Genomic DNA, 13821 nt, shown 5'->3' with positions numbered 1-13821 from the left:
GTAAAATTTTAACAAAAATACAGACGTTAAAGATGAATTAATAACTGTTTAGTTTTGATTGCCAACATTGAAGACACCAGATTATAACTTGCAGAATCCCTGAAGGAAAGAGAAACACAAGAACTACAACTGACTTCAGCCACAGACTAAGATGAAATCAACAGAAAAGACATTAAAGCAGTCTTATTACTAACCAGGAAAAATGTTTTTCTGTAATTCATCTACAGCTCTTTTTGAGAATGAACAGATATTTAGATGTTGATTTTATGGAAAATGTATGGTGATCAGTGTTTCTTTTAATCGGGCAGTTTAATTCTTTGCTTTTAATGTCAGTTTTGTAAAACTGACATTAAGCTTCCTTAACAATATTGCATCAGACATTCATAATACACATCAAGAATCAGCATGAATCTCAACAATGGTAACATACTTTATGCCGCAATGGATGCTGGGAGTCATGAGTTTTATACTATGGTGCTCCCAGGATGCGTTGCTGCATGAAGCATGTCACCATTGTTGGGATTCATATGTTGATTCTTGATCATACTAACTTTTAAATAACTTTCTAGTAACATTCAGAAAATAGTTATTTTTATGTTCTTGGAATGTTAGAAATCAACTTTCCTCAAGTGTTGAGGTTTTCCACCAAAATTAAATTGAAAAAACTTACTTGGTTGACTCCCTAACAAAGGCTTGTAGGAGTGTTTCAAAGGTTTAAGATGACCAAGCCATAACAATAAAGGCTTTTTAATCTTTCTAAAGAGAATGACTTGGAGTTTTTTGCTACGTATGATTATCCCATCCAAAGAGCACCTCAAGCAAACATTTTGAGTCCTGGAAGCACTCCTCAGACATTTGGTAAGTTGAAAGAACGTTTGAGGAACATTATACTTTTTAAAACACGTTCTTCTAACGTCAAGAAAACTGGATGTTTTTTTACGTTCCCAGAACCAACATTGGATATTTAGAGAATGTTCTTATAACAAAAATCTGTTATCTGGGTTAATCCCTAAATTTACTCTCTTAATGCAATCCCTTACAAAGCATGCCGTGAACTACAGATCCAGGGCTACGTTTCTCAAAGCATCGTGAGCTCAGTTGAGCGTAGAGACCATTGGTGGCAAAGAGTCTAAGATCTACTTAGTGTTACGATGCCCTGGACAGTGGATCTGTAGTTCCCAGCATGCTTTAAAGGGTACAATTTTGTTAAGTAAAGGGAAAGATGTTGGTAGTTTATGTCGATGTTTAATTATCAGTTGGACATTTGGAGGAGTTTCTGTTATTGAACGTTGTGTTGAAGAGTAGCGCTTGTGCTCAGGCTGTGGGAATTCAGAGATTTACATTCATTGCTGACTCAAGGCTTTACTCAGTAAATCATTAAATACATGATGTTGAGTGACACTGTTGACCCAACACTAATTTAATTTGGAGTAAGCTAAATTAAGTTGTTAAGGAAACATGTCTTCAATAACACAAAGATAATGAATTATGTTTTGAGTCTATTTCCAATAAGGTGGAAAAGGATTTTCATCTTATAAAACAAAAAAGAAGTTACAAAATAAGTAATTTCACTTATCTGGGAAATTAGGTTATATCTACTGACAGTTATGCTTCAGTAAAACTCAGTTTTTTCAGGTTGATTGAATTCAGTTATAATCAGTAATCTTAAATCAAATACAGTAGTCAACATTTGAAGTGGATCAAAAAAGTTAATCAAAGTTGTCCTATAGAACGGGTATTGTTCAAAATTCATGTATAACTTTGATTAAAGGTTTTGATCCACTTTGAATGTTGACTACTGTATTTCATTTCAACACACCCAGTAATTGTAGATGTTACCACATGAAGTACATTTTCTAAGTTGAACTGACTAAACATTTTTTTTCAGAGGATAATGACTATATATGCGCTTTGAGGCTACATGTGTGTTTGTGGCGTGCCAAACAGTGTTGTCATTATATCCATGATTTTCCTGAGATGAATGGGATTGTTCATTTACAGCTCTCCAGTTATTTCTATTCTACACACACAGCTTTGAGCTTGTACTGCCATCTGCAGTCAGGACAGGAGCCAATAGAGAAATCACCACTAACCAGACAGAATTCAACACTGAATCGTGATTAAAGGTGCTGTATGTAACTTTTTCACTCTACTAAAGCATAAAAATACCATAATATGTTTGCATATATTGAGGAAACATGCTAAGTTCACATACTCGTTTCTCTGAAAAACACTTATACAGCCGGTTATTTTACTGTGAAATGTGCATTTCCAGGCTGGAATGTTTGTTTTTGTTTTGGTCTGTGATAGTCTAGTTGCCAATTTGCATTGTCCATCGCATATATTATTCTTGGAGAAAGGCATTCATAAGGTAACACCTGATCATTTAGTTTTAATGAGCTGCTTGTATGTTTGTGATGAACGTTTATGTTCAAAGTTGTGTTTGTTAGTTGTGTTTTGCTCCTAGATTAATACCTCAATATTGTATTGCAGACAATAGATTGATGAGTGTGTGACAAAATTGATGTGTTGTGGTCAGAGTGAGGTTACAATGACTCATGCACAGTTTGGTGTCAATGTGGCAAAGCATTGCAGAGATACAGCATTGTTTTGGCATCAACTATGGATACAACTTTGTTGATGGGGTATACGAAAACAGTTTTGTCTATCGACACGAAATCCATAACTTTTTGTTGGCATGGTCTGAAGATGATAGAATGAAATTGTTCAAATCATAGCAATGGTCTAAGAGGATTTCGAAAAAAATAGGCTTTTAAAGAAAATCAAAATGGCGGACAGGAAGTTTGGCAGACAATGCCAAATTGGTATCTCTGTTCTCGGCATGACCCAAGGAATATAATAAGACCAGATTCATTACAATAGGCAAAATTAATCAAAAGCTATTTTGTAATTTTTGCTGCCCAAAAACGTTTTGAGTACCTTCAGGGCATGGTGCTGAACACACATAGCGAGTTTCGGAACGATATGCCAATGCATTCGTAAAATATAGCAGAGTATAAAAGGTGCAGTAAGTGATTTCTGTCCACTCATGATGGGGGAGGAGAGAGAGAAAGCAAGAGGGATATTTGAAGAAAGACCATTGAAAGGGAGATGGCTGAGAGACATTACAAAAGAGAAAAGGTCAGAGGAATATCATTGTAAAAAAAAGGGTTATGATCAGGCTGGAGCTCTAGGACCCGCGTTGATATTAGAAAAGCTTTCCAGCGCTGAAGAGTCCAAAGCGGGAAGTCCTAAAAATGGATTCCGAGATTGCGTTGTTTCTGCTCCATCCTTAATTAACATTGGTTTTGAGTGTGTGCTGCTGGTGACTAACAACAAACTCTTGTTTGTACTCATGTACTCTATATTCATTTTTAGTTCTTCCTTGTCTTTTTTTCGGCATCTTCGCTTTATTTTTCGCAAAGCTGTACATTGCTTCGCTTCTGCTATGATATAGACATCAGTTACACTCTTGCATAGCACGTTTGTTATTTTGGTGGCGGAGCAATGAAGGGAGGGGTGTGTTTGTTTGGGTTGATTTAAAATATCAACAGTGTTTAACAATAATTCTCAGAAATCGCTCACTGCAACTGAACACAACAACTGTATTTCTGTCATGACAACTCTCGGGAGATTCGTATGGTAATAGAGATTGTCATGGTAATGGATGCAGAGCAAGTACCGAGACTTGCTACTGCGAACACATTCACAGACGTTGCTGTGAGCATGTAAGACATGCTGCTGCTGCTGCACATGTATCATACATGAATTAACCCTGTAGCAGATCTATACAGGTGGAGCTGGGGAAGGGGGAGGGTTCTGAAAGCGCGCTGCAAATTGTTAACAGCAAACAATGCCAAGTATTTGAATGTTTGAGCAGCAAGCTCATTGGCCGCTGATGCAACAGCAACCAATTAGCTGCTATGTAGATAACGACATGATTGCTACCAATATGTTAAAGACTCATCAGCCTGCAACATTCAAAGTTTCATGCCAGAAATATGTAAGACTCCCTGTTTCAAGCTACCTATTTCCTATTTGAATTTTATGTGATCACATGTTTCATTCAATTGACCCTTCGCTAAGCCACGCCCGAAAACCACCACTGGCCAATCGTGGCTTAGCAACCGTAACTAGGCGCGGGAGGTCTGTCAAGCTTTCGAGCGAGGCAAACATGCCGACGCGTTGTGCGTATGGATTGTGCAAATCTGATACCCGGTATTCTAAAAGTTTGGACGGTGGGGTGGCATTTTTTCTCTTCCCGAAACCTAAAAGCCAAAGGGGAGAAATCCCGGGCGTGGATCAAGCAGTGTGGAGACCCATTCACAACTGTCGACAGGATTAACAAAAAAAACCCCGCCTATTGCTTGGAAATAATGGCGGTTCTTTGTTCATAATGAATATATTTGAACGTAAAATAAGACGATTAAAGGCAAGACGGAGGCTCACTGACATACTTTAAAATGTGTTTCAGCATTGTGTTAATCGACGGCGGACGGCCTACTAACGTTAACTTTACCCCTGTAACTTTACCCCAATCCGATCGCGGCTCTCCCGGTGTTAGATTGATGGATAAACTGTTTGATTTAAATTGATTTGATATTAGATTATTTTCACATTTCACTTACTCTGCTGTGCATGAACATAGCTGTTCAATTTGTGTGTTTCCCATGTGAATGGTCTGCTAAGGAGGCGGCTGCGGCTTGCGCTGGGACCTAACGTTATAGGCTTTAGCTTCAATTTTGATGAAATTATTCAATCGGTTGCATATTATGTCGTGGATATATCCCTCGAATGCATACTGCTGTCCCTTTTGTCTTGCTCTCTCAGATATTTCACTTGTTCGCCAAAAATGACTAAATATCTCCTTGGGAATGTCTGACACCGGTGCATTCACACTGTAATAGACGTGGCAGCCGCGAAAGCTTGACAGGCGTAGCAACAGTAACTAAGGAGGGCGGGGCTTAGCGAAGGGTCAATTCTTTTATATTGCATTTTACACCATATACGCTAAATAAATAAAAATTCCACTCAACTGGCCTAAAACATTATGATGATGAAATATGGAAAGGTTTGAAAACATGCACATTTTTTATTTAAAAACTTCAATGTGTAATAATATTAAGAAAGGGTCGAGCAACAATACGCTACTAGGAGCCTTCTACCCCAAATCCCCTATAAACATATGACGACATATAGGTTTTTAATTTCCAACATAAATAGTAAATAAAAGTAGATTTCCTTGTTATACCCTTTATCGATGACACGGTTAATAAAATTCCTCAAATGTGTAAATGAATATGTACAATATAGTATATTGTTAAAAATGTAATAAAAATACGTAATGGTTTAAAATCAAATTCTGTTTCATGGAAATCGCATACAGAAATTATGTAGATCCAAATCACCAATGTCAATTTTGCAAAAATCAAATCATAATATGTTCTTTAATAAATACCTTCATAATATTCTGTGCCATTGTTAAAATATAAAGCAGGACCAACATAAGAAAAAGAATCATAAAAATCTTCTGTATCCCATAATTCCTTCTTTTTTTCTTTGCACAAGTCTGTTCTGGTGACAATGACAACAACAATGATATAAATTATGTCAAGGAATAAAAAAAAACAGAAACAGATTTTATCCAAGCGATCTACAAAAGACTCGTTGCTGCTTGCCACTTGCTGTTTTTGGTCAACGTTTTCCAAAAAGTTCACTATTTTTTGGAGGGAAGCCACCTCTGAAGGCAGATCGCTGGACTTTATTGTTGCAATCACCACAGCATCTAATAATGAAAAAAAAAAATATATATATATGCATGAACACACTACAAGTCAGTATCAAGCTATTAACTATTTATGTTTGCTGTATTTAGTACTCTTTTACCTTCATCCTGACCCAGGCTGGCAGTTTTTTTGTTTTTTTTTATGTTCTTTGAGCATTTACAAGACAGGATTCCGTCATTCAACGTCAGACGTGTCAACACAATAGACACCACCATGCTCAACACCAGATTGACCAGACAGAAGCAGAAATGATAATCTTTGGAGCAAAATACAGAGCAATTAATAATTTACCTGTGCATTGCATAATTGTCCCAGATAGCAACATTGTTTTGTCCCAGATCCGACCCACATCTTGCACTTGTTGAATACTGATCTGGCCCACATGCAGCATGGAATGATGGCATTTGGGGCGGACCGCTCCTGTTTGCCAGATCTGGGCCACAAGCAGGCCATTGCAATGCCACATGTCAGCCAAGAGCAAAGAAATAAACTAGAACTGGACCTTATCTGAGCCACAAAATCTGTGTATATTAAATATGGAGACATCTCAGCCTTAATAAGCCTGTTAACAAGCAGAATCACTGAAGGAAAGAAGACAACAGAAAACAACAGAAAAAGAGACTAGCAGAAACACAAGAACTACAACCGACTTCCAGACACAACCTTAGATGAAATCAACTGAAGATAAAAGAAGACATTAAATCTCAGTAGAGGAGGATTAAACAACTCCACAAACAGCATTACCAGCTTCACTTATTACTATCATCACCTGATCACCTGATTTCACTTCAGCTTCCTTTGCTACTGCAAATGTGTTTGACAAACACACTGTCACAGCAGCAGAAAAAGACAAAAGATTTAATAAGAGTTAAGAGCCCAACTAATTGAAACACTAATCACCATTATGGTGACTTCAAATGAAACAGAGTTAAACCTCTGTTAATTCTCAATAAGAACTGACAGAAATCAAGTAAATCTGGTGAGTAATACGGGAAGCTGGTAATGCTGTTTGTGGGGTTGTTTAAAGGGTTAGTTCACCCAAAAATTCTGTCAGTAATGACTCTCCCTCATGTTGTTCAACCCCGTAAGACCTTCGTTCATCTTCGGAACACAAATTAAGATATTTGTGATGAAGTCTGAGAGCTGGATCACTCCTCTATAGGCTTCTTGAGGGATTGAACTTGCAGGCCCCGAAAAGTTATTACAGACATCGTTAAAATAGTCCAAGTGACTACAGTGGCTCAATCTTAAGTTTATCAAACGACGAGAATACTTTTTGTGCGCAAAAAAACAAAAATAACGACTTTATTTCAACTATTCATGTCCTTCTCTGTGGGCCTCAAGTCAGTTCACTAGTGTAAAAGCGTAGAGCTTCTGTTGTTGTACGTCACACACATCACACACATGACCAGCGTCGGCCAATAGTGAGCCTACATGTGACGTAGCTCTACGCTATTACACTAAGTTAACTGACTAGAGGCCAACAGAGAACGAAATGTATAGTTGAAATAAAGTCGTTATTTTTGTTTGTTTTTGTGCACAAAAAGTATTCTCGTCGCTTGATAAACTTAAGATTGAGCCACTGTAGTCACTTGGACTATTTTAACGATGTCTCTAAAGGTCCCATGACGTTATTTTATTATTTTATAAATGTTTCCTGGGTTGCCCTTATAATGTTAGTATGTTTTTTAGATCAAAAATAGACATAATTTAGAAATAAAAGGCAATTTTCCTAGCCTGATTTTAGCCTCTGATTTGAACGCTCTGTTTGAAGGGGCGTGTCTCTGTGGGATTCAGTGTAACCGGCCACTGCTGTGATTGGCTGACATGCTTGCATATGAAATGTATTACATGCGAAACTTTCTCGAATACTTTTACTACCGCTATTATACGTTTTTACTATTACAGCTATCGAGATTTACGAATCGTGAGAAGTTTTTAAAGTATTTAGATCTATTCCCATCACATAAAATGTTGCCGTGATGAGCATTGAGCAAGCAGAGGACAGTCTGTTGATCGCGAGAATGAAGATCTTATCATTGCAACTCAGTTTCTGCTCTCTCTAATGCTTTCACCAATGCAAACACGATGATGTAAATACCTAATACAGTAAGAGCTTCGTTGTGCAGTGTAACGTGCGTCCTTGATTTCATAACGAGTTGTCCAGATAAACTTGCACTGTGTGGAAATATTGTTCTTTGATCGCTTTCTGTATAATTTGTTCAGAATTTAAATACGATTATTTTCATCCTACTAAAAGAAACGATGTGAAGTTGATATTTTAGTCACTGGCTTGACTTACTGATGCATAAACAGTATTGAACGATTTTGAGAGAAAGATTAACTTACCTGTCTGAACTTGAACAATTAGGCTACACATCAGAAATTGTTGCTTGGTAGCTCGATCGATTTATTTTCAGACGTTCATCGAGTTGAGGAAACAGTCGTCGGTGAAATGTTTGGACCATACACAATTTGTCGGCGCATTTCCAGAGAAAATAAAATGAACCCATTGTTTCTTCAGAGGCTCGGATGAAGGAACTAAAAAATACTTTTGTGTTCATTTGTACATCCGAACACTGATCAACTGCCATGCTTCACTCGTTTGCAAGCCATGATATCTCTCGAGGAAAAACTCAAATCTCAAAGTTATTTCTCTAGGAAAAACTAAAATCGCGCAGGCGCGTTCGTACTTCCTGTTCCTAGCTCGTTTTCTCATGGGCGAGCCAAATTCTCTGGGCGGGCAAAGCAGAGAAGGGGAGGTAACCTTTCCCCTATATGACGTCATACGGGGGAGATTCAAGATCAGCGCGTCTGAGATCTCATTTTCTCACAGGCAGAGAAAGATAGCCAAAACTCGGTTTACACCGACTGAAATTTCTAGACACGAGGGGACCAAATACAGGCTAGGGGGACTAATATTAATGTTAAAAAAAAACAGAAAGTGAAAATTTCATGTCAGGGGACCTTTAATAACTTTTCGAGGCCGGCAAGTTTCAATCCTTTTGAAGCCTATGGAGGAGTATGGAGGAGTGATCCAGCTCTCAGATTTCATCAAAAATATCTTAATTCGTGTTCCGAAGATGAGCGAAGGTCTTACGGGGTTGGAACAACATGAGGGTGAGTAAATACTGACAGAATTTTCATTTTTGGGTGAACTAACCCTTTAATCCTCCTCTGCTGAGATCTTCAGAGATTTAATGTTCTTTTATCTTCAGTTGATTTCATCTAAGACTGTGTCTGAAGTCAGTTGTAGTTCTTGTGTTTCTGCTCGTCTCTTTTTCTGTTCTCTTCTTTCCTTCAGTGATTCTGCTTGTTAACAGGCTTATTAAGGCTGAGATGACTCCATATTTAATATACACAGACTTTGTGGCTCATATAAGGTCCAGTTCTGGTTTATTTCTTTGCTCTTGGCTGACATGTGGCATTGCTATGGCCTGCTTGTGGCCCAGATCTGGCAAACAGGAGTGAGCCGCCCAAGGGCCATCATTCCACGCTGCATAGTGTATTGTCGGATGCAACTTTCATTTTATGCCAACTTTAAGTACATTCAACACAACGTGCAAACCTGCGTAAAGTATGCGTAAAGGTCATTTCTGTTGTACTGCATCACAATATTACTGCCGCCCAGGACTACACTAACAGAGGCTTGTTATTTTTTATTTTTTTCTCTTACGAAGGATTGGGCTACATCGTCCACCACTGCTTAGGTGATCATTGAGGATGAGGAGGAACATGGTGAAGCTCAGGACCAGGGTGACCTTAAGGTTGTTGCGTTCTCCTCCTTGAACGGGCAGAGAAAATGTCACCAGGTCAGCCAGCATTATTAACACACTGGGCAGGATCAGGGTCACAACAGCACTGAAAGGACTGATGGATAAAGAGACCTGTTAACAGACAGGAGAAAGAATACATATCAGTTTTATATTTATGTCTTCACTTTAAACATACACAGATGAACACCTAACAATATTCTGTGTACTGAATTAGAAAAAAAGTACATTTTAATACTCAAAAGTTCATCTGTAGACCAAAAACAACATTTTTTCCCCCCACTCTGCAGTAACAGCAATGGCAGTAAGTAAAAATAATATTTGGAATAATAATTAATTTGCCAGTATTTGTTAGGCATGTAGAGTCATGGTGAAGCTCAGGACTAAGACTTGTTTGGGGAAATATTATTATATTATATGAAAAGAAGAAAAAGTTGATTTAAAGATAATAAAGATACTATCTTTTATTTTGTACTCATTGTAGTTGTTTTAGCACTAACTTTGCACTATTTTGCCATGCAAGCTTTAATTCTATGGATAAGTGCTTTTAAAGGAATCCATACACTGATTTGGGATCAGGTTCTCTCCTAAACATATATGGATGGAATTCTGCTGTAAATGATGTTTGCCAATAACAATAGTGGGTGTTTACTATTGGTTTCATTCAGAAGGTAAAAGACAGGGTAGAAAATGCTCATGTCATATTAAATTCATAGGAAGTACAATACAAACACGACATGATGAATTTAAAATAAGTTTTGTTAATAAATTGTGCACATAAAGGCCACATTTACAGTTGTAATAATCATATTTTGTTTTGGTTTTGTTTGAACTTTTCTCATCCTTGTTTGTTACCATGCTTTCTAATTAGTACCTGTTTCTTGTTTTGTTAATGATCATTAACTGTGTATATAAGCCCTTAGTTTTCCCAGTTATGTTTGTCATTGTTAATATTACATCTGTAGTGTGTTATGTGTTCTCTGTGTTCATTAAATTATCTGTATTTCCTATTCATCAAGATGTCCAGAGACCAGCCAGCCTTCAGCCACTTAAGCCCAAGCGAATAAGAGTTTGACCAGGTGCGTGAGTCTGCACCAACATCCATCATTGAGGGCATTCTAGGGCATTCACAATTGCATGAAGTGGAGCCTCGCCCATACTCTTGTCACTGAGGGTGTGCTGCCCGATCCCCATTAAATGGTATGATGAATTTAATTTTTGTCATATCTCAAAGTCTCCAGTCTTCGCTGGCCCTGTCCAATCACTAATCTCCATTCTTCTTTGTCGCCACTAGTTCTGCCCAGCTCCAGGTCTCCTTTGTCGGCCTCCGAACCTATTACTCCACCTCGACCCGTCGAGTTAGCTCCACCATGGCTCATAACTCCCTCGACTCCACATGGAACCGTCGTACTGATGAAGGGCTGAAATTAAAATATGGTGATAGGTGTTTCATTTCCAACACATGCTATAAGCAGTTGATCAATCACAACTAACTGGTCCATTTGACCAATCAGAGCAGAGTGGACCAATCACAACAGACTGGGCCATCTGACCAATCAGAGCAGAGTAGACCAACCACAACAGACTGGGCCATCTGACAATCAGAACAGAGTAGACCAATCACATCAGACTAGGCCATCTGACCAATCACAACAGACTGGGCCATCTGACCAATTAGGGCAGAGTAGACCAATAACAACATACTGGACCATCTGACCAATCAGAGCAGAGTAGACCAATCACAACAGACTTGGCCATCTGACCAATCAAAGCAGAGTAGACCAATCACAACAGACTTGGTCATCTGACCAATCAAAGCAGAGTAGACCAATCACAATAGACTGGGTCATCTGACCAATCAAAGCAGAGTAGATCCATCACAACAGACTGGGTCATCTGAGCAATCAGAGCAGAGTAGACCAATCACAACAGACTGGGTCATCTGACCAATCAGAGCAGAGTAGACCAATCACAACAGACTGGGCCATCTGACCAATCAGAGCAGAGTAGACCAATCACAACATACTGGGCCATCTGACCAATCAGAGCAGAGTAGACCAATCAGAGCAGAGTAGACCAATCAGAGCAGAGTAGACCAATCAGAGCAGAGCAGAGTAGACCAATCAGAGCAGAGTAGACCAATCACAACATACTGGGCCATCTGACCAATCAGAGCAGAGTAGACCAATCACAACAGACTGGGCCATCTGACCAATCAGAGCAGAGTAGACCAATCACAACAGACTGGGTCATCTGACCATTAAGAGCAGAGTAGACCAATCACAACAGACTGGGTCAACTAACCAATCAGAGCAGAGTAGACAAATCACAACAGACTGGGCCATTTGACCAAGCAGAGCAGAGCAGAGCAGACCAATCATAGCAGAGTGGGCCATCTGAGTAGCCTGACTTCGTCATACTCATATTCTAGTCAGAATGTGAGTCTGATACTGCTTCATAGGGCTTTGATTATGAGGCGTGTCTTAACCGAACCAGGAAAAAAAAAACTCTGCACTCAATTGGATAGACCTACAACCAATGAGAGCAACGCAGTAAGTCAACTACTTTGCATAGCACAGTTGTCAACTACAGAACTCAAATGCACGCACGCTGGAAGAAGTAAAATAACGAGTGTTGCTTCTTTTACTTGGCCCTCTATGAGTGCGACCAAAGGAGAAACTACTACGACCACAGGGTTTTCATTGCGTCCCATCTTCTTAGTTACCATCGGAGCCAGCTGATAAATTAAACTTTTGCCGAATCCCGTAGGAAGGACGGCAAACACATCTTTCCGATCGACAAATGCCTTGATTGCAGTTCTATGTTTGTCTTTTAAAATGAATGCGCTGTCGATTTCTTTTACAACAGATGCGATAGCGGGATCTACACATCTCAGTTCTCCAGCGGCAGTCATCTGTGAGGGAAACCAGTTCAACCCAAGCGCTCTTTGATAACGTGATGATTACGTCCCAGCAGATCATCTGTCCATCATCGTATAAAGCCCGCACTGGCAATTTGATTGGCCCGACGATTTCTGAACCGATCATAATTACTCCTCAATGGAGCGAGTCCAGACCGAACTTCCCGATCAAAAAATGTTGTGGCCGGGGTTCGGGCTGGCATCCAGGCTACCATCTGAGCAATCAAGCCCAACTAAAGCAAACACTGATCTCCACAACGGTGACTTAAAAATTATGGTTTTCTCCTTCAGTGATTCTGCTTGTTATCATCAGGTGTCTTCAATAATGCTCAATCATCACTCAATTAATCACTTAATTATCTCATTAACTTTAACACTGCTTCAGTGTTACAGTCTACATAAGCACCAAGTTAAGTACACTTAAATGTGACCGATCACGGAAACTAGGGACACAAGTCGGTTCTTCGGCATTTTGAGTTATTCATAGATTCTGAAAGTGTAGTCTCCAAGCTTTCCAACGATGTGTAACACGTGGAAATCTGATAATATTTGGAGAAGTTGTGGCCATTTGAAGGTAGGAACTCAAAAAAGGTAAAATGGGAGAAAACGGCCTCAAAAGATTGTGCATTCTCACCTCTCTCTCCTGCTGGGAGTGACAATAGGGCTCATTTACATCTCATTTAGATAAGCCATACCCCCTGTAAAGCTCCCCCTGTGCTTTACAGCTTTTTTTTCTTTCCTGAGCTAGCTAATAACAATAGGTAGGTATGGGAAGGTCTAAACAGACTAAACATGAGATAACATGTACGTGTTCTTAGAATTAAAACAAAACGACAAACTTTAATGCTTAATGCAAACTCACCCCCAGGACCGGCGAATGCACTTCTGCCGCTCTAGGCGAAAAACAATTGTGCTGCCCCTCTATTTGCAACGTTTACCAGCAACAACACACAAAGACCAATATGCCATATACATATAACGCAAAACCAGCAACAACACACAAAGACCAATAAGCCATAGGCCTACATATAACGCAAATAGTGCGCAACGCGCGTGTGCCCAAAATGTCAACAATATTAAAGTTTATGCAGGAGGTAAATGCCTGCTGGCATTTTTCTTTAAGCAGTCATGACAGGAATTTTCCAAATAATCATATTTCCTCCTCAGATTACTGTTGCAAATCTCTTTACACCACTTTCTTATGTGCGTATACACACACAAATGAAATGTCCGCAAGCACATTATATCATCAGCAGGTTCAGCATCTTAAATAACGACTAGAGAGCAAATGAAGCTTAACTTACGTTTCAGAAACGCGCACGGCAGGCCTTCATCGCAGCAA

General features: G+C 39.2%; 1 protein-coding gene across 1 annotated transcript in view; it reads right to left on the bottom strand.

Moving 5' to 3' along the window:
• LOC130084978 (uncharacterized) overlaps positions 1–13821 on the bottom strand; it is a 49451-nt gene that overhangs the window by 5912 nt on the left and 29718 nt on the right. Inside the window, exons 7-9 of the mRNA XM_056250519.1 lie at positions 9463–9673; positions 5887–6042; positions 5505–5785 (exon numbers count right to left, since the gene is read on the bottom strand). Coding sequence (XP_056106494.1) covers positions 5505–5785; positions 5887–6042; positions 9463–9673 — 648 coding nt within the window. The remainder of the gene's footprint in view (positions 1–5504; positions 5786–5886; positions 6043–9462; positions 9674–13821) is intronic.

Source organism: Rhinichthys klamathensis, unplaced genomic scaffold (assembly GCF_029890125.1).
Source record: "Rhinichthys klamathensis goyatoka isolate OS25496 unplaced genomic scaffold, OSU_Roscu_1.1 h1tg000070l_1, whole genome shotgun sequence".
NCBI lineage: Eukaryota > Metazoa > Chordata > Actinopteri > Cypriniformes > Leuciscidae > Rhinichthys > Rhinichthys klamathensis.
This window is presented reverse-complemented; position numbering and strand designations above follow the sequence as displayed.